At 36.2% G+C, this 25,114-nt stretch overlaps 1 protein-coding gene across 7 annotated transcripts in view; it reads left to right on the top strand.

Moving 5' to 3' along the window:
- PARG (poly(ADP-ribose) glycohydrolase) overlaps positions 1-25,114 on the top strand; it is a 135,795-nt gene that overhangs the window by 60,695 nt on the left and 49,986 nt on the right. For all 7 annotated transcript variants that reach the window (XM_040485732.1, XM_040485731.1, XM_040485734.1 and 4 more), the window contains 4 exons: positions 1,453-1,610; positions 10,912-10,991; positions 15,564-15,624; positions 19,640-19,715. In XM_040485732.1, coding sequence (XP_040341666.1) covers positions 1,453-1,610; positions 10,912-10,991; positions 15,564-15,624; positions 19,640-19,715 — 375 coding nt within the window. The remainder of the gene's footprint in view (positions 1-1,452; positions 1,611-10,911; positions 10,992-15,563; positions 15,625-19,639; positions 19,716-25,114) is intronic.

Genomic DNA, 25,114 nt, shown 5'->3' with positions numbered 1-25,114 from the left:
GAAACTATAATGATTCTTTAGGTTTCCCTTGTTTGTTTACCTTTATATTTTCACAAGGGAAATAGTTGAACTGCAAATTTAACCTTTTCTTTTTCTAGGAGAGTTTTAGTCTAGCATTGATGTATATTTTCTGTTAGAAAAAAGTTGTTACATCATTGTACTTTTGATTTGTCTTGCCTGCCTTTCCTGTGTTTCACTTTGGTGTTTGCTGAAATATGATCAGACAGTTGTCTGTGTATAGTATACTGGTTTGAGATGAATGCACATATCCAGGATTTTTAGTTCTGGGTCTTACTGAAAGGTAGAAAGAAAAGCATCCTTAAATATTATGCTGGAGCATTTTATTTTTTTTTTATTTTTTTTTTTTAATTTTTTTTTCAACGTTTATTTATTTTTTGGGGACAGAGAGAGACAGCATGAACGGGCGAGGGGCAGAGAGAGAGGGAGACACAGAATCGGAAACAGGCTCCAGGCTCTGAGCCATCAGCCCAGAGCCCGACGCGGGGCTCGAACTCACGGACCGCGAGATCGTGACCTGGCTGAAGTCGGACGCTTAACCGACTGCGCCACCCAGGCGCCCCATGCTGGAGCATTTTAAAACTTAAAAACTGATATGTATACTGGCAGTTGGTCTTTGGCTTTACTATCATATCTTTAAAAACATACATTTTAAACATTTAAAGTAGAATAAAACCCACTGAACACAATACTTAGGTCCTGTGAATTTACTGAAAAGAAAAGATCAGTGAATTTGGGTTTGGGACAACTAGAAGACGTTTCAGTCATAAAAAATTTGAAGGAAAAATGTCCTGTATCTTCCTTCACTTAAAATGATTATAAAGGAAATACCTATCTTCTTACACATTATACATATGTGTGTATACACATGTCCTATTGATTGCTTTAATAAAATTAGATTTAGGTCTCAAAGAAATTGTCAAAGTGAAGTGTGATTCAGAATTGGAAGGAAAAGACTTATTTATTGAATTATTTTCCTTAGCATCATTTTATTTAGGACTACAATAGAAAAATTGCTCCGTCCAGCAATGTTTAATATGAGTGAGAATAAAATTTAGCATATGCTATAATAGCTCCATTCGGTGTTGCAATTTCCCGTTTCATCTTTTGTTTTAATTTTTCATTACATGGATAATGTGTATTTATTTCTTACTTGCTAAAACAATCTTGTTTTCCACTAATAAGTAATGTTTTGTGTTCTCTTCACTATCATCATTATTGATTAGAAATCTGCAGTTTGTCAAACAAGTACACTTTTCCAATCATCCTTGATGAACTGCCCTTGACTTCAACAGTGTTGCTGATTTAAGAACTCAAGAGTGGCCTGAAATTATTCCTGCCTTAATTTAGCAAATGCAATTTGGTGCCTCTGCTTTTGAAATTGCTAAACTAATTATGGCTCTTCTTGTCTGTATATTTTGTTTCCTCTATCAGCCAATACCGCTCCTGAAACAGAAGATGAATCATTCCATCACAATGTCACAGGAACAGATTGCCAGTCTTTTAGCTAATGCTTTCTTCTGCACGTTTCCACGGCGAAATGCTAAGATGAAATCCGAGTATTCTAGCTATCCAGACATTAACTTCAATCGGTATGTTTTCAGAGAACACCTCTTAAACAGTGAAATAGAGAAGGGTAGAAGGAACTAATATTTGTCCAGTGATTTGCCATAGACCAAACATTTTATGTCCAATTATCTAATTTAATCTTTATAATGCAGTGAGTTAAGTGGTATTTTTGCCATTTTGTAGGCAAGATCATTAAAGTTCAATGAAAATCTTTGTTATTATATAGTTACTCTCCATTATCAACACTAGAAAGGAATGGGGAAACAATGAAAAACAATGTCATTTGTATAAGAAAACTTATTTAAAATTCCAATAAGAGATACCCATTTTATACCATATTCTCTTTGTGTAAATGCCACTTGTGAGGGACATGTTGTTAACCTAGTTTTGAGTCAGTACGTTAGCTAAGTTTGTTTTAAGAGAATAGTATTTAGTCATTTAGTTCATATATACAGTAAGCAATCTCTGTATTCTTCTTAGTGTGTTAAGTGCCTTACAAGAGAAAGGACAAACCAGTTTCTGACTTCTTTGTCTTTCCATGAGGCTTTTATTCCTTCTTCGAGCATCAGTTCAAGTACCACTGTTTCTGATAGCTCTGATCTTGCCAGGATAGGTTTGCTATTCCCCTGGGTTCGTATGATGGTCTATATGTACCTCTGTTCTATAAAAAAGAGGTACATAGCATTATAATACTCTATTATAGAAGGATATCATTTGACAAAGGTTAATATACTTTAATAATAGTTTAATATAGTTTAGTAAAATTTTTTCTTGAGGAAATAACTTTTGAACTAAGTACAAAGGGTGAGCAGGGGTTTTTACCAAGGAGGAAAGGAGAGATGATTACATTCTGGGTGAGGGGTACAGCATGTTCAAAGGGGCACTGTGATGAGAAGGACATGACATGCCCAGAGCCTGAGAGAAGACCAGTGCGGCTGCAGCACAGAGAGAGGACAGGCTGCAGGGGATGGGGGCCAGTAGGCCATCCTACTGTGCCTGCAAGGCCCTCCTAAGGTAATAAAAAGTCATTAAAGGATTTGGTATGGGAGGAGGGGGAAGCCGATGCACCTGATCAGATTTACATTTTCAAAAGTTTGTTCTGATTACAATGTGGGTACTGAGTGGAGAGGGGCCGAAGTACAGTGAGTTTACCCAGCTGGAGAGGCTATTGCGATGCACTAGAAGGAGAGGTTGATAGCTGGGATAGTGTAGTAGTGGGGGTAGAGGTGTGATGACATTTGAAGAACAAGTCAGTGTGATGGTGACAAACTGAGTGGGTGAAGAGAGGCATCCAGGGTTCTTCTGGGTTTGTACAACTGGGCATGTGCCTTTTGTGTTCTCTACTTTTCCTGCTGTACCACCTACCCTACTTCTTTATAATTGCTTGTTTAATCCTTTCAGTGGGATCTGAATCTTTCATTAAATTTCATGCATTGTAGGCCTTCAGTAAATCCACATTGAGTGAATGAAAATAAAATTTATAGATGAAATGTTTGAGAAATTGACTGGTTAGTGGAAGAGTGTTAGGATTAAAACTAGATCCTTCATTCTTAATCTATTGTCTTTTACGTTTCAAACTTCGTCTTTAGCAATTAGGAGATATTTTATTTTTAAGCCATATATAGTTCAAGTTTTTGCCTTTGATTTCTTTAGCATTTGGGATAGAATTGAGAGAAAACACAGCATTGGTATCTGCAATTGCAATTGTGTAAAGAACCTGTTTATTAAATATAATTTTTTTTTGCTTATTTGAGAAATTGTTAAAGAATTTTTTCTACTCACTTGTAGTTAAGGGCTATGCATCTCTTGCAGATTTTCCTTTTTAATACAGAAAAGGAAATGGACAAATTTGGTATGTAAGTAAACAATGGAAATTTAATTCTGTAGAAATGTAATTATCTGTTTCCATGAAGAGTATTAGTTATATTTATAAATCTCCATACAGTAAGTAGTCTCTCTGTTTATTTGGAATAAATGTTTGATTAGCTCCAGGATCACCAGGGATGCTGTAAATTATTCAAATTTCTATCCAAAATTCTGAAGGCTGATCCAGTGGTTTTGTGTTTTTCTGATTTTTGATTTTGGTAAGAAGTAGGTCTAGTTAATAATGCTTTAGAGTTAGTGTTTCCATAGCCACTTATAGTTTGTTTCCACAGGATGAGTAGTCAGCTAGTACATGTTTCTTGATTGTCCCTCAGATAAACCTTTGATATCTTAGTTATAAGCTTTCTCAGATTGATTCTTTGACCTAATTATATACCTTTTAAATTTATTTTTTAGATAAGAGCTATGCATTCTCTTCCTAAGTTAAGGTTCTTTCAGAGAGACTCTTCTCCAAAAAAGTTATTTTGAAGATCTGTTACAGATATTTTCAAACATGCTAAAAAATAAAGAGAACAGTATCATGACCCCATGTTTACTTACCCAACTTTGGTACTAACCAGAATTTTTTATTTTGCTCCGTTTTCACCTATCCAACCCCACTTTGTGTGTGTGTGTGTGTGTGTGTGTGTGTGTGTGTGTGTGTAACCAAATTTCAGATGTTAAGTTTCATCCATAAAGAATTCAGTATTTAGGGGCACCTGGCTGGTTTAATTGGTAGAGCATGCAACTCTTGATCTCATGGTCATGAGTTTGAGCCCCATGTTGGGCATAGAGTTTACTTAAAAAAAAAAAGTTAGTATTTATTCACAGATAATGTTAGTCCTGTATCATGGTTAAATGTTTATAGCCCTTTTCTCTTTAAGAGCTTTAAGCTCTCTGTGGATGACTACAAATATACATTCCTCATCAGGTAAAACAAGAAAAAGCACAGAAAGAGAGCAGAAGATTAAGCATGATTTCAATTAGCAATTGTAGGCTTTCACAAGGAATGAAAAGTTACGTATAGAATATGATCTCAATTATGTTAAAATACCTGTATCTGTTAACATACCTCTATGTTCACATCAGTTCATGTATAAGCATGGAAAGTAGACTGACAAGAAAATGAATTAAAGTATGATTCCCGTTGGGTAGTGAGAGAAACACATTTAATGCTTTTACTTCATCCTTTACTATATTTTAAAAATTGTTTTTAACAAGAATATATTACTTTTATAATCAGAAGAAAAATAGTTACAAGTCAATCATCAGACAAAGTTAATGAAAAGAATGGGTGATTTTTGTACTTTGATTTTGAGGTTGGAAGCCCACAGATTTTTTGAGCCTTTCCCAAATAGCTCATGTGGGTAGCTTCTTCCTTCCCTTCTATAACCCCATAGATAGGGTATCATAACCCCTCTTCACCCTCACTGTACAGTCAGCGTGTGAAAGAAGCACAAGTCCACAGGGCCCTCTGAGGGCTGGGCACCTGCTACACTAGCAGCCTTCTTTTCTCAACAGTAATGTGGACCTCAGGTTTGGAACGGCTGACAGATAGAAGTCAAGTAATCTTGGGAAGCTTTGGCTTTTGTGACATCCCATTTCCTGCCGCTATTACCAGAATTTATATCAATTTTAATACACGTTTTAATTTTAAAGCATCATTGCTTTTCAGCTAAACTTCTGACAGGAGGATGCTGGAACGTCTTGGCAAAGGCGTGTTTATCTTTTTCATTGTGCATGGGCATTTTTCCTGAAGGCTGAGCTGGTTGGCTCTGAGTGTCAGCTTGTTAGGCTTGATGGAAAAAGAGGCTGAGGAGTTTTTCTTAATGAAGGGAATATAGATTTGAACAATATAAGCATTTTATGTAAATGAGTGGATTTTTTTTTTGCTGGGCATTACGTAATGTCCTATTTCATCTCAAGTATCTCTGCTTACTCAGCACTATCTGGATTTTTTTTTTTTTTTTTTTTTTTTTTTGCATGAGAATAATTCTTTTTTTTATTGTTCACACACGCAAGTGCGAGTGGGGAGGGGCAGAGAGAGAGGGAGACACAGAATCTGAAGCAGGCTCCATGCTGTCAGCACAGAGCCCGATCCGGGGCTCGAACCCCTGAACTGTGAGATCAAGACCTGAGCTGAATTGGATGCTTAACTGAGCCACCCAGGTGCCCCAATTTCTTAATAACAATACCTGATATTTATTAAGTATTTGCTATGTGTTAATCACCTTGCTGTTATTTTTTACTTGATGCATCAGTTTTATAAATTAGGTATTGTTTTCTCATTTTTCCCATGAGGAGATGGAGGCTTAGAGAGGGTAGGATTACTTCATCAAGTTAACTGGTACAATTGGGATTCAAACTCAAGATAAAGTTGGCTTCGAGAAGCTGTCTCATAACCTTTCTGCTATCCAGCCTCCCTTTGAATGAACCAGATTAATACTTCTTAACTCATAGCTAATCAGAAACTAGAACTACCCTTAGAAATAATCCTTGGTCTGTAAAATGAACCAAAACTATTCATCAGTCCAGAGTGAGATCATGAGGGATTTAAACTTATGGTATCCCAATAGTATTTTCAGAAAATGAGAGTTTAATCCATTGGAGATTTGAAACCAGGCATATTCTTGTCTTCTGGCTGATAGATGTTCTTTTGATCACCAGAATGTTGGGCAGGTAAAGCCTGTGGTAGTTTCCACAATTGTTTTATATGTCTTTATTTTTTATTATTTATTTATTTAATTTGTTTTTTCAGTATATGAAATTTATTGTCAAATTGGTTTCCATACAACACCCAGTGCTCATCCCAAAAGGTGCCCTCCTCAATACCCATCACCCACCCTCCGCTCCCTCCCACCCCCCATCAACCCTCAGTTTGTTCTCATTTTTTAAGAGTCTCTTATGCTTTGGCTCTCTCCCACTCTAACCTTTTTTTTTTTTCCCCTTCCCCTCCCCCATGGGTTTCTGTTAAGTTTCTCAGGATTCACATAAGAGTGAAAACATATGATATCTGTCTTTCTCTGTATGGCTTAACCACAATTGTTTTAAGGAGTCCTGGCAGCACCTGGCTCTCACTGGGATGGTATGTGTTTAATAAGCCTAAACTAGCAAAAAGCAGGAATGATGACTATACATGATCATTGATGCTGTCTGTTGACAGCTTACTTTGATTCTATCTGTGGAAGTTTCTAGGTAGGGAACCTTCTATACTAATAGGTTCAGTGAAAGTAAGTGACTTGTCAGCAGAACAAGCAGGACGCTGTCTTCCATCAGACTCCGTGCTCTTTTCGTTGTCTCGCTTCTTCTCGAGCAAAATGCTCTGAGTGTGCTCCAGAGATGGAAAACAACCAAAAGTTCCCCTTTTTCATGTGACTTATGAAAGATCAAGTACCTAATTTGATGAGCCATTTGGTAAGCTGATTATGGAGCATTTTGTTGTGGTGGTGTTTTCTTTTTGGCCTAGTTGCTATTTATGATTATAGTTTCTGGCAGTTGGGAGTTGTGTGTGTGTGAGTGTATTTAGCCTCAAAAGAGCTATGGGTAGCTAGTTGATTGAATAAGAAAAATGGTTAAGAGTATGTGGTAGGAGGCTGATGTCAATAAATTGAATAAGTCTTCCTGTTTTTATTTATTGCTGTGTTCTTCCAGCCCTGCTTAGTTATGTTAAATACCCCTGACCTTTTCCCCTGCTTGCCTTTCAGGGCCTAAACATTCATATAAAGGCTTCCAATGTGATTAGCATTGATGCTTCTGAGATTGCTTAGAAACTGATGGTCAGAGATTAATTGTGGGTTGCAGCAGTGATCAGCCCAGGAGGCTTTTACATCTTCCTCTTCCCTGGATTGAAAGTGCTTCTGGGGCCATATGGCAGAGTGCTTCACAGAAAAGCCAAGAATGACTTTGTGGCTGGGTTCCAGGTTATTATTTGCATCCATTTTAAAGTGGAAGTTATAGTGCTTTGGGTTTGATTTACTGTGTGCTAATGGGATTAATCCTTAACTCGAAATCACATGGGTGTGTGCGTGTGTGTGTCTAGAATCCAATTCCAGTAATGTTATCAATATTCTATTCAGGGAAAGATTTTATTGAACTATGATTTTCCTTATATGTATGGAAAGAAAAACAATAGTTAATAAGTATCTGACCCTCGATTGACTTATTTCCTTGAAAATAAAAAGTTTTGTTTATAACAAAAAGTGAGGTTGCCTGACTGGCTTTTTCTGTATGCTTATTTTATTTTATTTTAACCTTTTTTAAGTAGGCTTCATGCCCAGCATGGAGCCCAACATGGGGCTTGAACTCACAACCCTGAGATCAAGACCTGAGCTGAGATCAAGAGTCAGACACTTAACCACTGAGCCACCCAGGCTCCCCTGCTTGCTTTTTTAAATACTCTCTAATTACCACTCAGTTAAATGTCAAAATGTCCTCCTTACATGTAGAGGGGTTATTGTGGTCTAGTTTATGTGCATGTTCATATGCATGCCTCCTTGCTCAAAATAGGCCTTCAAATATACACACCCAGGACTTGGAAACCTAAAAAAAGAAATTGGTGTTGAGAAGTTAAAAAAATCTATAAGTGCTTGATTATTATAAGAAGGTCTTCATTCTCTCTGAGTCTCTCTCTCTCTGTGGGTGCCTTTTCTCTCTGGTGCCTTTTCTCTCTGGTGCATTTCTATCTCTCATTCTTGTGACTTTCGCTCATGTTGTTTGTCATTGTTTTTATGTTATTTTCACTTGCTTTCATACCAGGATAATTCATTTTATTTGGGTGTCTATGCATAGTTCTTTCAGACTTCCCTGTTGTGGAATTTTAGACTTCATGCAAGGGTTTTAAACTTATTTCATCTTTCCTGACTTCCTACCTCCTTCTTGTCTCTCATTCCTTCCATGTCACATGGCACTTCATGTTCCATCCAGATATTTGGTTACAGAGTGATTTGAAATTAGGCTTGGAACAACAAGTAAACAGAATACATTGAGATTCTCTTTGATTTTGTACCTTTAAGGTGAGGACCTGCAAAATAAACAATAGTGCTTGGGGCGCCTGGGTGACTTAGTTGGTTAAGTGTCCGACTTCGGCTCAGGTCATGATCTCACGTTTGTGAGTTCAAGCCCCATGCCAGGCTCTGTGCTGACAGCTTAAAGCCTGGAGCCTTCTTTCGATTCTGTGTCTCTCTCTCTCCCCTGCTTGTGCCCTGTCTCTTTCTCTCTCTTAGTTCAAAGCCTGGAGCGTCCTGCAGATTCTGTGTCTCTGTCTCTCCCCTGCTTGTGCCATGTCTCTCTCTCTCTCTCTCTCTCCCTCTCTCCCTCTCTCCCTCTCTCTCTTTCTCTCTCAAAATAAATAAACATTAAAAAAAAAAATAATAAGCAGGGGCGCCTGGGTGGCTCAGTCGGTTAAGCATCCTACTTCGGCTCAGGTAATGATCTCACGGTTTGTGAGTTCGAGCCCCGCGTCGGGCTCTGTGCTGACAGCTGGGAGCCTGGACCCTGCTTCCGATTCTGTGTCTCCCTCCCTCTCTGCTCCTCCCCCGCTCATACTCTGTCTCTCTCTCAAAAATAAATGAACATTAAAAAAAATAAAATAAACAGTGGTGCTCATTTGTAGTAGGTGATAATGACTGCCATACAATCTTCCAGGAAAGTCAGTATTGCTAGGGTAGTAAATCTATAGTCCCAAGAGTCTCTTAGAGTTACTAATTTGTCATTGTGGTTATGAAATATGTGAACTTCTATGCAATTTTATAAACAACTGACCACAAATAGAAGCAAGGGACCCTTTTTTATGTTTGGGGGAATTATTTCTTAAGGACAACAGCTATTTTCTCCTTACTACACAATAGTTCTGTGGAATTGGAACTTTTTTACTTTAATTGAATCACATAGTGCATCAGTTCATCTCTAAGAATAGATGGTGGCTGCCTTTGTATTCATACTGTTTCCCTCTACTAAGTAGTAAACCTAGAAAGGGATTTTGCAATGGTTCCCAAGATATTCATTTAGTAAATCACATTTATTTGATACTGGATGTTTAATTAAACTGCCAAGTGGCTTCTTCATTTTGACTATCATTTTGATTTAAATAAACTCTATCCTGGTTGACAACATTGCATAAGAAACCAAGCTGAAATCTGCTCTCTCAAAGATCCTTTCTTTCAGCAGGCAACTGGATTTTAAGAGTATTTGTAAGAAACATTTTAGAAAAGTAAGTTCTTTCAAATGAGTAAAAATGATCATATAGGCTCTCTTAAACTGTTTTTAAAAATCAGCTCAATTTTATTGTACTTTATTTTTTGAATTAGTTCACTTTTAAATTTAGTTAAAATACTTTTCTGATGTTAGTATTCTTTGCAGGAAATAAATATTCACATAAATTGTTTTCTCAGAAATTTGACCCTGAATACAGAATTTCAGGTCATTGAAAACAGGATCATTTGAAATCTACATTTCCTTCCCTTTTCCTAATTTATTTCAGTTGCTCAATAGGATTTTCTCATGGAATTAACTTTTCCCTCTCTGCATAGTTACATTAGCCTGCTTTCCTAATCATGAAAAATTTCACCCGTTTCGGCACTTATTAAAGTGAACTTTTACTTGAAGGTTTCTGGTTGTAAAGCCAGAGTATATGACTAGAGGCAGATAAATAATAACTCATCATTTATAGCTCAGAATTGCTTTATAATTTTTAAATGCCTTTGGAAAGCTTGATCTTATGCCCAAAAGCATGCTTTTGTGTTTGAAATCCTTTAGTGAACTACTTATTCAGGTCATATGCTTCCAAAGCCCTGCTTTTCTTTCCTCAGGATAAATTGCATTATGTGTTACCATTAACAATGCCACATCATTTCAAAGGAAACTAAATTAAGTAGTGCAAGTCCAGGTTACTGGAAACTAGATGAGTAGGCACTGTTTTGGTCACTATGCAAAGGGTATATCTATTTAATTACCAAAGATTGTCAGGCCCCAAATACTTTGTCATGCCTGCTTGTCATTACTGTCACCACCCACTGCCCTCCCTCCCTGAATAGAATCCTTTGGATTTTTTTTCAGGTACCATTTTTGTTCAGTCATTTAACTACCTAGCAATATTGTGAATTATTAGTGTTTGCCATTGGGAAAATAAGCATTTACTCACTGGCCTAATTGACTTTGGGGGACCAGATGGTGCCTTCTCCCTGGAGAAGGACAGATTGGAGAAATGTGGTTGTTAGAGAGTGCCATCTGACTTGAACAACTTTTAAGAAGCCTAGTTCTAGTTGATTTTTGTCTTTTCCAGATGCTGTTCTAATCCAGTTTTCCAGTTTTCTGTCATTACAGAATTGCCTTCCTTTACTTAGTAGCAATGTAGATGTAGTTTTGTGGGTCATTAAGGTATTTATTTATTTATTTATATTTATATTTTCATTAAGGCATTTTAAACCACCCTTTTTTATTTTCTTTATTTTTGATCTCTTTCAGGTTGTTTGAAGGACGTTCATCAAGGAAACCAGAGAAACTTAAGACACTCTTCTGCTATTTTAGAAGAGTCACAGAGAAAAGTAAATTTCTTTCATTCTTAATATAATTGTTATCACTGATGGGGACAGTTCAGATTGAGTGACAGGTCAGAAACATTTGTGTTCAAAGTACACCTTCCTGCCCAGACCAAATAATTCAATATTATAATTCAGATTTTATGTGTATGCTATGTATGTACATTAAATGTGTGCTATGAATATGTGTGACTTTTATATACTCTGAAATTAGAACAGTGGAACATACTTTAATAAGTTTTCATGAATTAAAAACAGTAAATTAGTACTTTGAAAAGAAAATATATTGACCAAAAAATATATTTCGAGTGTCCCTCCTTCCTTCCTTCCCTCCCTCCCTCCCTCCCTCCCTTCCTTCCTTCCTTCCCTCCCTCCCTCCCTCCCTCCTTCCTTCCTTCCTTCCTTCCTTCCAAGTTTGTTTATTTTGAGAGAGAGAGCCAGTGAGTGTATGCTTGCACGCCCAAGTGGAGAAGGGGCAGAAAGAGGAAGAGAGAGAATCCCAAGCAGACTCTGCGCTGTCATTGCAGAGCCCAATGATGAGGGGCTCAATCCCAGGGCCATGAGATCATGACCTGAGCCGAAATCAAGAGCCAGATGCTCAACCGACTGAGTCACCCAGGCACCCCAGGTGTTCTTTATTTAAAGAAGCATTGACTATTAACAATTAGTTTATTTGCAGAGGACAGCCAATTTGTTGCCTGCTTACTCATCCCTCTCTTTTGTGGCCCCTTTACACACTGTAGAATTCTTTCAACGTTTATTTATTTTTGGGACAGAGAGAGACAGAGCATGAACGGGGGAGGGGCAGAGAGAGAGGGAGACACAGAATCGGAAACAGGCTCCAGGCTCTGAGCCATCAGCCCAGAGCCCGACGCGGGGCTCAAACTCACGGACCGCGAGATCGTGACCTGGCTGAAGTCGGACGCTTAACCGACTGTGCCACCCAGGCACCCCATACACACTGTAGAATTCTTATAAAATTCTTACATTGTACTTAGTGTTTACATGTTTGTCTTTTTCTGTTGGACCCTGACAATCTTGTTTTCCCAGATACTAATTGTGACACCTGAGGCAGTAGTGGTAAATGTATAACCAGTGCTGGTAGCGACCAGCTAATAATAGATTGGTATTGGCACTCTTACCCTAGGAGCTGGGTGACCCAGACAAGTTTTTTAACACCTCTAAGCCTTAGTTTCCTGACCTCTAAAATCAAAGAATAATGATAATTACCTCATAAGGTAGTTGTAAATATTAAATGAGAAGTTACATACTTAATAATAAATGTTAGCTATTATCAGTGGGTGGCCTTTTCTAAAAGTTGATTATAAGAGAAACCAGAGCATCCCAAAGTTTGCTTTTGTTACGTAGAGAAAGTCAACTCTGGTCAAGTGAAATGAGTTCTTTTCAGTTCTGGCCATTCAGTTGTTGGTTTGCCTTAAAGCACATCATTGAATCATTTTAAGGTCAATATTCTCATATTCTTCCTTTAGTATGTAATCTCACATTACAGTATACTTGGCATTTTTTTCTTTTTGAAGGTATTGCTGTTGAACATTGTTCAGATTTTTGGAAATAAATCAGTTACCAGGATTTTGGTTCTTAAGGAAAAAAATCATGCTTCTTTGGAGAGTTATCTATTTCTTATTTTTAGTTTTGTTCATTATACTGAATAAAATAATTAAGGAAACGAAGGCTCATTTGTGTTTGTGAGACATAAAGCCAAATTAGAATTTGTAATAATTTTTTGGAAAGATGAGTATATTTTTGCTATTATAAATTTACTGTGCTAAACAGAATGAATTCCATTATTATACCTAAGTAATTCAGAGTTTACTTTTCTGTCCTTGGAGTCAAATTATGTATATCTTCTCTAGACACTAACTTGCCTAAGTTTTAGGATTTTATTTATTTGAGGGAAAAAGCTAAAATTCTGTTTTTTCAACTAGAAATTTGTAAACCATCATAAATATTAGGAATTAGGCTGAAAAAATAAATTATAATTAGGCATTTTATTTTCTGGCTTTTTCATTGTACATGGTAATTTAGTCTTTTGTAGAAATGTAATGAAACATCTTACAAGTTTTTAGGATGGAAAGCTACAGGCTTAAGGAGGAAGTAGTGGTATAAAAGAGGTTTACAAGTTAATGATTACCTTATAAAGAAGTTCTGAAGTCTACCGAATAGAAACTATAAAAACCTATTTAAAGTACTGTATTTCATCATATCTAGGATATCGTAGATGGTAAAAAGTGTCATGTTATGTACCACTAAGAAGGAAAAAACACTCAGGATGGGCAGTCATAGGAGACCTCTCTTACAAAGCTGATACACCAAAGGTCTGTACCTTCAGTGTAAGGATAGTTGAGAAATGTACCTGGCTGTGCAAAAAGGAGACAACAAAGGAACTGCACGTGCCAACCTTGGCACTGGCTAGAGAAAGGACAAAAAAATCTCCCCTGAGAATTTGAACCACAAGTCTCAAGTTTGGGGTCTGAAGTCATATTATCAGTGTGATCCACAAAAGCCTGCAACAGAGGACTTAATTCAGATCTAGATCAGGTTGGTGTTGCTCCCAGATGACTAAGAAGCAGATGCACATTTTCTCTGGAAAAATTCAACTGTAATCTAGACCAGTGGCAAAGGCTAGATACGTTCCATTATGAAAGCTGTATCCCAGTTTCAGAAGTTTAGTACATGAAAAACATGCGCCTTTTAGAATTGATAAAATGTAATTCCGTCAGGACCAACTTTTCAATGTTGTCAGATGTCTATATTTTATTTATTTATTTATTTATTTATTTATTTATTTATTTATTTATTTATTTATTTTGAGAGAGAGGGTGTGTGTGTGTGCAGGAGGGGCAGAAGGAGAGAAGACAGAATCCCAAGTAGGTTCCACAGTCAGCACAGAGCCTGATGTGGGCTCGATCTCACCACTGTGAGGTCACAACTTGAGCTGGTCTCAAGAGTCGGATGCTCAACCGACTGAGCCACTCAGGTGCCACTATATTTTATATTTTAATGGAGATCTTGAGGCTTAAAGATTTTTAAGGGCTTTCTGAAATAATTTCAATATAGTTTTGGATAAAGTATCTTATAGATGGAGTATTTAAAAATTGAGGATTCATATGCAGCATATATTGTGATTTTATTAAGGGAAATATTTTATTTATCAAAGTAACCTAGCATAAAAGTTACCTTTTTATGGAAGAAAGGTAAAAAGAATGCTCTCAAGGTATTTCTGATATTAATTATATCCAAGGAACCATGTTCTACCTTTTTTCTGGCTTTCCCAGCAATATTCATTTATGAATTTCTCTTGGGATCTCCTAATATATCTGAAGGACATTTAATATATGAAGGATTTTAATATGTGAAGGACATTTAATATTCTTATTTATCTGCTAATTTGCTGAATGATAATACTGACATTAGTTTCTTATAAATAGAATTGCTTCTCTGGTGTTTGAATTGTTTGATCTCATACTTATGAGTTTTAAATATGCTATCCATTTGCCTTAGAGAAATTACTTAAGGAAATCTTAAGAATATTTTATAACCCATATTAACAAAATTCTGTTTTCTACAGTAACTACTCCATATGATTTTTGAGTTGTTACTGCTTGTGACTGAGAGCAGAGAAATGTGGAATCATACAGAGGAATGAAATGATCGTCAAGCTTTCCTTGGGCCTCTACCACCATTATCACTAATAGTTCCTGACATATCTCTTTGCTTAAGAGCTTTTTTCTTTCTTGCTTTCTTTCTTTTTTTTTTTTTTTTTAACAGAAGAAAACAGAAGTGGCCTGGCCTTTTTAGTTTGTTCTTCGATTTGAATCAAATTACTTTTGGCCTGCTGATTTATTTGTTGTTTTTGCCACTAGTTTAAAAAAAAAAAAAGTAAACTTAACAGAAAAGGATCATACTCCTTTAACATGTACTGCATTTTGATCCCCCTCCTATCTATCCCTCCTTGACAACTACGTTGTCTTTCTTTTCTCTAACCTCTTAGAACATAGCAATTCCTCCTTCTAGTTAAGGTGCCTTATAAGTAAAGCGATTGCATATCATCTGAACCCTGGATTTAACCATCTCAACTCCAAAAGGCATGCCAACAATTTGTTTTTTAATCACAGACATTTTATTTTATTATAAAATGCATAAATGTGTATACACTCATCAATCTTCAGGTGTAGGATCAAGACCTTTCTTTGAAAAGGAGTCTACAGATTAAAATTCAGTTTTGTCTTTATTGTATAAGCTACACCCATTAATGCACCTTTTTTTTCCAATGATTTTTCACAAGTATATTCAGTTTAGAAAACTTTACCAGTAAGTATCAACTGTTGTGCTGTTGTTTGTGTAGTTTTGTTTTTCAGTAAGGATTTTATAAGCAAGAGTTCCTACTATAAGGATAATATTATTTTAAATCGATCTTCTGTTGTATTCTAACACTAAGCTTGGTATTTTCCGATTCGTTTTACAACCATTGTTAGATCCATTCTTTTACTGAATGTATATAATCTTTTCAAAATCAAAACTTCTTTTGGGTGTGTTTTTCTTTTATTGCTTTTGTAGAACCTACTGGCTTGGTGACATTTACAAGACAGAGTCTTGAAGATTTTCCAGAGTGGGAAAGGTAATAGTAATAAAAATAATCTGGGAATCCTAGAATTAGAAGGACTCTTTTACCATGCAAGGATTCTATTTCACAACCTCAGGAAAAATGGTTTCCCATCCTCTTAGTTGTTCTAGTGCTAGGGGAGTTTCGTATCATAAATGATCCATTGATAGCTCTCATTGGTAGAAAGGCCATGCTTTCTGAATCAAGGCCTGCAAGCCTTTGACTTCTACTGTTTGCCTTAGTGGATTTTTTTGTTTTTGTTTTTGTTTTTGTTTTTATTTTTGTTTTCTGAAACAAAATCTTATTTAGAATTAAGGAGTTTGTGTGTGAAGACACTAATATTAACTAGAACAACCAATATATAATGTTCAGTCTTACCTCCTCTTTTGGTTAGTATATATGTATTTTATGGCTTTTCATTCTGGAGGACAAGATGTTGGAAAATTTTTTCATTAAACTAAAATGTAAATAGTAATTACTTAGAATTTGTCTCAGTGACAAGAATTTTGAAGTTTGGCTATTCACATGCAGATTTTGTGGAAGTTGCTAATTTACTGGGGCTTTTTTTCTTATTATTTACCTACAGATAACTGAGAAGAATAATAATCAATCTGAGTTCATTCAGATTTGTAAGTTCCTTGGGGCCCTGAACTAGTCAATACTTTCCCTAGTCTAGAGCAGGTCCCCATATCACCTAAAGAGGAATAGATCACCTTTTCCATTGCACATGAGAACATGATCAAACATACTAAATGCATATTTTGCATATGCATTCGTGTTGACCAGTGCCTCTCATTTTCATTTTCCCATAATTTTTATCATAGCTTTTAATTATTTCCTTTGGAATTAGTGACGAAAGGGACTTACTTTTAAGGAAGTTAACTTGATAAAACACATCTGCTTAAGTGGCTTTCCTGTGATGTTTTTTTATCCATCAAAGACGTTTATTTGTGAGGTGAAAAAAACCAAACAAACTTACATTAGGAGCTGATTGCATGGCTGAGATGATTATTAATAGAGGGAAGTGGGTAAAAGTTTAAACAACCTGAAGACAAAAAACAAAAACAAAATTGATCCAGAAAGGAAGAGAACATGTACAGCATTTTGGAGTCTTGGCATATTAGAGATGAAAGGGACCCCCAAGAAATCATCTGGTCTAGCTGTCTACTAAAAGTATCAGTCAACTCTACCTGTGACAGATGACAGACAGCTTCAGTGTTGGGAAATTCACTCTTTCACCTCAGTGTGTCCCATTGTTGATGTTTAACATCATCATGCTTTCTTGACCCACCCGCATCTCTAACAGTGCACATAGGTAACACACTAAACTTACTCTTTTCTCTGTTTCACATATAATATGGATTCTAAACCCTTTATATTTGTTCTTGATCTACTCCAGGCCATTGGTCTCTCTTAAAATATGGTGTCTACAACTAAAAGTAACAATTTGCTGCTATCTGCCCAGGCCAGGGTACAGATTGCTTTTCTTAGCTTTTGTGTTAGTATCTGACAGGAATACAGACGTTTTGTTCATCTCACTTTGGTGTAGATTTTATAGATCATGCAGAGGGCTTGTTTTTAATTCAGCTGTAGATCTCCGCTCTTCATCTGACATTCATTTGGCACTAAGGGGAAAGGACACCCATTTGTACATTACCATCTGGGAGAGAAGGGATAAGTCAAAATGCCAACCACAATTGGCAAGGCTGCTGTGTCAGTGAGATAAATTTGCCCCTGAGTAAGATCAAGATACTCCCCTTAACTTTGATAGGCACAATTTGACTTGATAACTTTTCTAACGTTTTTGTTTCATTGATCTCTTTTTGTTTTAGCTGCTTCGTAAGTGAGTTGGAGAATGTAACTAATCAATCTCCCAGATTCCACAGAACCAGAAACATGCATTCACTTTAAGAGGGAGGATAAAGAAGAGATGAGGATTGTTGGTGTTCCCAACAGCAAGGGGCTAAATGAGAGCCAGGAAGTTGGAGGTTTTTCTCATTTCCAAGCTTCTGCCATGTTACAGTTAACCCAGCAGTCACCAGTGACTACCTTAGCTGGGCTTACTTAATCACAGAGAGTCACAGTCCTCTGTCTTTGATTCCTAGTGCGGTGGTATGAAAGATTTGCTTGGGCCAAAAGGGGACGCCTGTCAGGAAGTTGGAGGATGCTTTTTTAAAAAGTGGCTAGCAATTTCATAATTTTATTGAGAGCTGTACTATATGTTGACAGCTTCCATCATGGAGAATAGTTGATGTCAGATGAGATTTGTTTTGAAGTCCTGGCTGACAAACTAGAGATTTCTGGATCGTGCTTCTTTGTCTTTTCAGTAGTATCCTCATGGATAGTCTCCCTTAGCATAAAATGGCTAGGAAAATAGGATCAAAAAACGAAGGAAGTTAAAAAAAAAAATCAAACTTGTGTCACTACTTTCTACAAGAGATTTGGAAAGTAATTTTTCTAAAGGTGTAGCATACCGGTTAAGAGTTTGAACCACTGTTAGGTTACCTGGGTTCAAATCTTTGTTTTGCTTCATTTACGAAACTTAGGCAGGTTACTTAAATGCTCTCTGTGTCTTGTTTTCCCATCTGTAAAAGGAGATGGTAATGGGGTTGCTATCAGGATTAAATGAGTTAATGCGAATGCAGCTCTTAGAATCTGTACTGAATTGCCTGCTGAGTTTAAGGCTCTCAGTCTTCTGGACTGGAGCTTCCCCAGAAATGTATTTGGACTCCTTGAAATCAGGAAGAATGTAAATCCCAGAAAGTAAATAGCACTCCCCCAGTTAAATTGTTTTTAAAAATGTGTAATTATTTTTAAAAATATGTAATTCCCCCCGCATGAATGCCACCCTTATGTAAGTTAGAGATTTGGATTTCATCTTCTTTATTAAGTAAGTAATGGGGAAAATCTATTAGCAAAAAATGTCATCATCAAATACTATTAATAAAATGGAATTGATTGTTTAATATAATGTAAGACAGGTAAACACAGTAAGGGAGGAAAAAGTTTCTTCTTAACCCAGTTAGGATCCCAGACTGGGTCTGAAAATTAAACAGACAAAGATTAACAGGAGAAAAGCACACAAATTTATTTAATATAAATTGTACATGTCGCAGGAGCCTTCTTAAGGAAATGAAAGCCCAAAGAAACAGACCCACATACTTTATACTAGGTTTGATAACATCTCTAAGGAATATGACAGATTAAGAAATATGAGGTAATTGTAGTAAACTGGGGGAAACTTAGCAAGGCTTGTTTGCTAGATTCTTGATACCCCTTCTTCTTTGGAGATGAGGATGCTGCTTTCCTCCAGATAGAGGGTGGGCACCTTGCACATGAGGGGTTTATTACAGGGAAGAACTGTGAGGAGGGGAGGTCAGAGTGACCCTCCTGTTTCTGCCATTTTCTCAAATTTAAAATATTTGTTAGGCCATGGTGTCACGTTTTAGGGTGGCATGACCTCAGTGACCATGGCTTATAAAAGGGAAAGAAAATAATTTGGACTTAGAGGTACTAGGTTCATCCATCAATTTTATTAATATAAAAATACAATAGATCAGAATTTCTGTGGCATGTATTTTCATCAAGATACCCCTGCCACACACACTCATGTTTATCAAACTAGTGAAAATAGACCCTATCTTAGCATCATATATGATTTATTGCTAAATTTTTCTGTATTTTTCTTTGGGTTGCCAACTGTAGCATAATAACATTTCATAGATCTTAACTTTTTTTTATATTTTGAGAAGTTTTTCAACTCTTAAAGAAAAGAAACTGATATTTTATAGGAGAAATAATGGGTTTCAGAACAGCATATTATCCCATTTTAATTTAAATATGTGTATTTAATATTCGAATAAGAACAAGTTTGGGAGCGTCTATATCAAAAATGTTAACCAGGCATCTGTTTCTGGCTTTTAAGATTCGAAACAGTTTCAATTTGTCTTTTATATTCATGTTATTTCCACATTTTTCTGTAGTGAAGTATTTGTCATTAAAAGTAAAGGATTATCTTTTTAAATTATAGATGTGACAAACTCCTGACTCGATTGCATATCACTTATGAAGGTACCATAGAAGGAAATGGTCAAGGCATGCTACAGGTAGGTGAATCACAATGTGTGTGTGTTTGGGACTCTCTCTTATCGAGTGACAGCAAAGAAAATTTGAAAACCTATTTGTTCATCTCCTAAACTGATTTAATGCAAAGAAGCATGATAGCAGAATGGAGAAAAACACCAAACAGATCATCTTGACAGCCTTGGTAAAGCTGTTATTTGCCAGTGTACTGTTTCTTACGTGTGCCTCTTTAAAAAGCCTTTGACAGAAAATCTTAAGATCTGGACAACATCAGGCCTCTTAGTTCAGACATTGATTGTAGATTGACAGTGGAGGAAGTTCCCAGGGTATGGTCTTGACAAGCCATCACTAGGCAGTTTTGTTCTTTTTCTTTAAAGGCTCTGCCCCCAAATGATGACCAGCTTGAAACGTTTTTCTGCCCCCAACCTTGTTTAGGTCTTAGGACACAGACATCTAAAATTGATTGATAAGAAAGTTGTCTCTCCCATATGTAACAGTTTTAGGTACGTGAGCCAGCTATGCTTGCTGTCTCTTCCCCGTTTCAGAGCAGGTTATTTTGTCCATCTCTCAGTCTTTGTTATTTATCTGTGTCATTGCCTTCACTTTAAAAACATATATTTTTGGAAAAAGGAGTTAACTAAGAAAACACCCTGTGTATCTAGCTTTAAATTGTTGTAACACTTAACACATGTTTTCCTTTTGCTTTGTAGTGATAGTGATCTTTTTTCAAAAATCACTAGTCTGAGGCAAAATGTTGGTGATTTGTGTTCTTATCCCATTTATAAGAGCATCACAATGTCAGTTTTCTTTGAAAGATGCTTATACATCATTTCACTTCTACTGGGAATTGCTGATTTTTCTTCTTAGATCCTTATTTGGTGCTTATATTGGGTCAGAATCTAAATCAGTTTCCAGAGAGTAGACTAACTTGTTTGAATAACTTAATGTATACTGTAAAATTACTAGACTGATTTGCATTTGCCTAGTTATTATATATTTATATTCTAAGTGCTTAATGAAACTGAGATTCTTTTTAGAATGGCCTTTTAAAAGATACATTTATAATTAAAATCTTCAAAGGGGCAAACCATGTTTTGTTTTAAATCACCATCTCCCAGTGATTTTTTTGAGATTATAAATAGAAATACTTAGGATAACTGGAGTAATATTTGTCTGGTACTTAAAAATTTTTTTTTAATTTGTATTTAATCATTACTTTTTTTGTTAAATAATAATTTTGAAATAGGCTTAAAATTTACTTCAAATGAATGTTACTTTTCCCCCACATTTACATTTTGATGATGTTCTTTTCTACATTAAAGTAATAGATTGACTGAGAGAGTCTTAATACACATGAAATAAACAAAGCTACTGCTAGTTAGCGCTGTGGGAATGCTGACCTTTCATCACAATACAATTCAGCAAGGAATTATTTAACAACATTCAAGGTTGAGATTCTTCCCACTTTTCTAGAATATATTATAGGTGAAATGTGAAATCTCAGTGGATTAAAAGAATACCATAAAGACTTCTATTAATTATTCTCCCTACCCATGCTATGTATCCCCAGGAGATGGGAGAAATACTGTATTGCAATTTAAAAAGTTCCTTGTGTAGCATATAAGTTACATTATGCTGAATGGCAACAAGACCTCTCTAAGGAAGGTTATCATTTCTCTCTTTTCATCAAGTTATAATTCAGAAACTGAATAATCTGAACAAATAGGTTTAAAGTGAAGTGAGTTGGAAAATGGCTAAAAATAAGCACTCATATGCTTGTGTTCATGTTCTGGAACAGGTTTCTCACCTGTAATAGAAAGCCTTCTATTAAGAACTTTTTTAAGTAGTGGAAAGTTTGATTTTTTTAAAAGACCCCTGCCTTCAGGGGCATATTGAGTTTAGTATAACATATTTATTTCTATGCATACCTTTCAAGTAATAAATGTTGGCCTTTTATTCAAAGAATGAATAATAGTATGCACATTGAATGTATTTCATTTATCATTACCAAGTTATACATAAATTATATAGAACTTCTTTATTTTAGTTATGTACCTTGTTCCAGTAAAAATTAAGTTTAGCTGATCTCAAACTTTGTTTCTCATTTGTATTCACGATACCATTATACTTACTTAGCTAGTCTCTTGGTTTTTAAGTGCTGTCTGTTTTAATTTTTTGCTGGACCTCTCTTTTCTTCAGTTTCTTTCCCACTGACTTATTTGAGGCCTAAGTAATTCTTGTCAAACCTATTTAGTAGTCACCTTACCAGCTTCTCTGCTTTTAATTTTACACCTTTCCAATTCATTCTTTAAACTCTAGACTCAGTTTAAAGTTACAACTGGACCCTGTGTAAGGTCCAGTTGTAACTTTTCTTTTTATAATCATTCCAAGAATACCTTATCACCAACCATAATCCTTCACATACTCTACATCGCAGATAGGCGTGAGGAACATGCTTATCACTCTTCATAGAGCTGCTTACAGCTCTGTGTTTTTCCTATGTGTTTGTGCAGTTATTCCCTCTGCCTGAATGTCAGCAAAATCTAAATTGAATATCATCTCCTCTTGTAAACTCCCGTATTCTCCTCCCCATGCTCCAGTTTTAGTTAATTGTATTATTTGGAAAGGATCAAATATATTTTAGTAGGTTCTTTAATAAACACTTTTTCATTCTGCTTATGTGCTGGGATCTCATCTAGATTACAAATGCTGTGAAGCCAGGGCCCACGTCTTACTTATTTTTGTATCTCATGGTCCCCAGCACAATATTCAGTTAATATTTGTTGAATATTTTAAGTCATAAATCACCCAATGCATAATGACTTTATATATTGTAAATAATTCTAATCAATGGACTTGTTGAATCAAAATTATTTTTCTATATAAGCTACAGAGTTACTCTTTTTTTTAGTGTTGATTTATTATGTCTGAATATAAACTTATATATGATTCTGTGATAACTCATTTCAAGATCTTGTCCAGTCATATTTTTCAGTATTTTCTAAGTTCTTTTCTAATGAAAGAAGACTGCTTTACCTTCTATTAGTTTCTGTCTTTCCACATATATTTTTATATATAAAAAAATTCATATTCTTGTTTTACTCTTTTGTACAATAGGCCTCAAAGTATTGTTTAATATTACAATTGCTTTAGAGACATAAGCAACTTAAAAAAATTTTTTTTTAATGTTTATTCATTTTAGAGAGGAGAGGAGGAGGGACAGAGAGAAAGGGACACACAGAAACCGAAGCAGGCTCCAGGCTGTGAGCTATCAGCACAGAGCCCAGTGCAGGGCCCGAACTCACAAACTGTCAGATCATGACCTGAGCCAAAGTCGGATGCTTAACCGACTGAGCCACCCAGGTGCCCTGAGAATACAAACAGGTTTTAAGAAATCTTACATTTGACAGTAGTCTGAAAGTATATGTAAAATCACAGAAAAAAATCTATATTGGTGTCTGACCCTGATTCTTTGCACAGAGCTCCTAAAACCCTTGTAATTTCCTAGGTGATGGGAGTGTCTTTTGTTCTGATGAGGTGACTTTTGGTGAGCTCCTGGAGAGCTTTAGGGTGGGGGCTGGTTACCAAAAAGACTAAGCCATGATTAGAAGCTTGAAACTTTCTACTCTACTCCCCATCTTCTGGGAAAAGGAGAGGGACTGGAGACTGTGCTGATAATTGATCATGCCTAAGTGATGAAGCTTCCACCAAACTACCCAAAAGTATGGGATTCAAAGAGCTTCCAGGTTGGTGAACATGTGGAAGTTGGTGAACATGGGGAGAGGGAGAGGTAGCTCTATGCCTCTTACCATATACCACGCCCTATCACTTCATATGTCTATTCATCTCTATCCATTATTATATCCTTTTTAATAAATGAGTAAACATAAGTAAGTGTTACCGTGAGTTCTGTGAGTTTATCAAACCACAAGAGCAGATTATGAGAACCCCAATTTATAGCCGATCAACTGTACTTCTAGTTGCAGTTGGTGTCTGAAGTGGGGCAGTCTTGTGGGACTGAATTGTTATTAGCCTGTTGGATCTGATGCTAACTCCTGGTAGATGGTGTCAGAACTGAATTGAATTGTAGGACACCCAGCTGGTGTTTCAGAATTGCTCTATGTGTGGAAACCCATACATCTGACATCAGAAGTGTTGTGAGTGTGGTAGTACTATAGAAGTAGAGGAAAGAGAGTATGTTTTCTCTGTACAGTATTTAAGCCTCTCTTACCTTACTAAAATCTTTGTGGGTGTGGGTGGCTGTGTATGTACACAAGGTGTTATGTATGTGTGTAATCTAAATCCTCAAATAGAGTAATCTAAAAGTTGGAAACCATTTCTTACATATTGCCCCATAGAGCTTCGCATAATGTTGGACACGCTGGAGTGCTTAGTAAGTTTAAGACAAATAATACTGACAGGTAGAATTTGCTTTGTCTAGAGCATTGTGTAACTCATCTTTATTAATAGGAGCTTGGGGATCCCATTATAGTACTCCACAGAAAGCTTATGAGTAATTTTAAACTAAATTGGAAATATTAATTTAGTTGAATCTTTTTTTTGTTTGTTTTAATGTTTATTTTTGAGAAAGGGGTCAGAGTGTGAGCAGGCGAGGGTCAGAGAGAGAGAGAGACAGACAGACAGACAGACAGAATCCGAAGCAGACTCCAGGCTCCAAGCTGTCAGCACAGAGCCTGACACAGGGCTTGAACTCATGAACCATGAGATCATGACCTGAGCTGAAGTCTGATGCTCAATCGGCTGAGCCACCCAGGTGCCCCCTTTGGGTTTTTCTTTTAACTTTTTTTTTTAATTCCAGTTAGTTAGCATACAGTGATATTAGTTTCAACTATACAATTTTTGATTCAACACTTAGATACAGCAACCCGTGCTCATCACCACGATGCACTCCTTAATTCCCATCACCTATTTAACCCCCCCCCCCAACCTATCTACCCTCTGGTAACCCTCTGTTTGCCCTCTATAGTTAAGAGTCTGTTTCTTGGTTTGCCTCTGTTTCTCCCTCCCCTGTGATTGTTTATTTTGTATCTTAAACTCCAAATATGAGTGAAATCATATAGTATGTGTCTTTCTCTGACTGACTTATTTCACTTAGCATAATACTCTCTGACTCCATTCTCATCATTGCAAAAGGCAAGATTTCATACTATTTTATGGCTGAGTAATATTCTAGTGTGTGTGTGTGTGTGTGTGTGTGTGTGTTTGTGTGCATGTGTGTATGTATATATATATATATACATGAAATATCTTCTTTATCCATCAGTCAATGGACATTTGGGCTCTTTCCATAAACGTGCACCCCAATGTTTATAGCAGCATTATCAACAATAGCCAATTTTATGAGTCTTTGTTGTTAAACTAGGTTTCCTGTTTTCTTTTTTTTTCTCCTTAGGTATAGTAA

Source organism: Herpailurus yagouaroundi, unplaced genomic scaffold (assembly GCF_014898765.1).
Source record: "Herpailurus yagouaroundi ecotype Mexico unplaced genomic scaffold, PumYag 163, whole genome shotgun sequence".
NCBI lineage: Eukaryota > Metazoa > Chordata > Mammalia > Carnivora > Felidae > Herpailurus > Herpailurus yagouaroundi.
The sequence above is the reverse complement of the archived record's forward strand: the minus strand, read 5'-3'. Positions and strand labels throughout refer to the sequence as shown.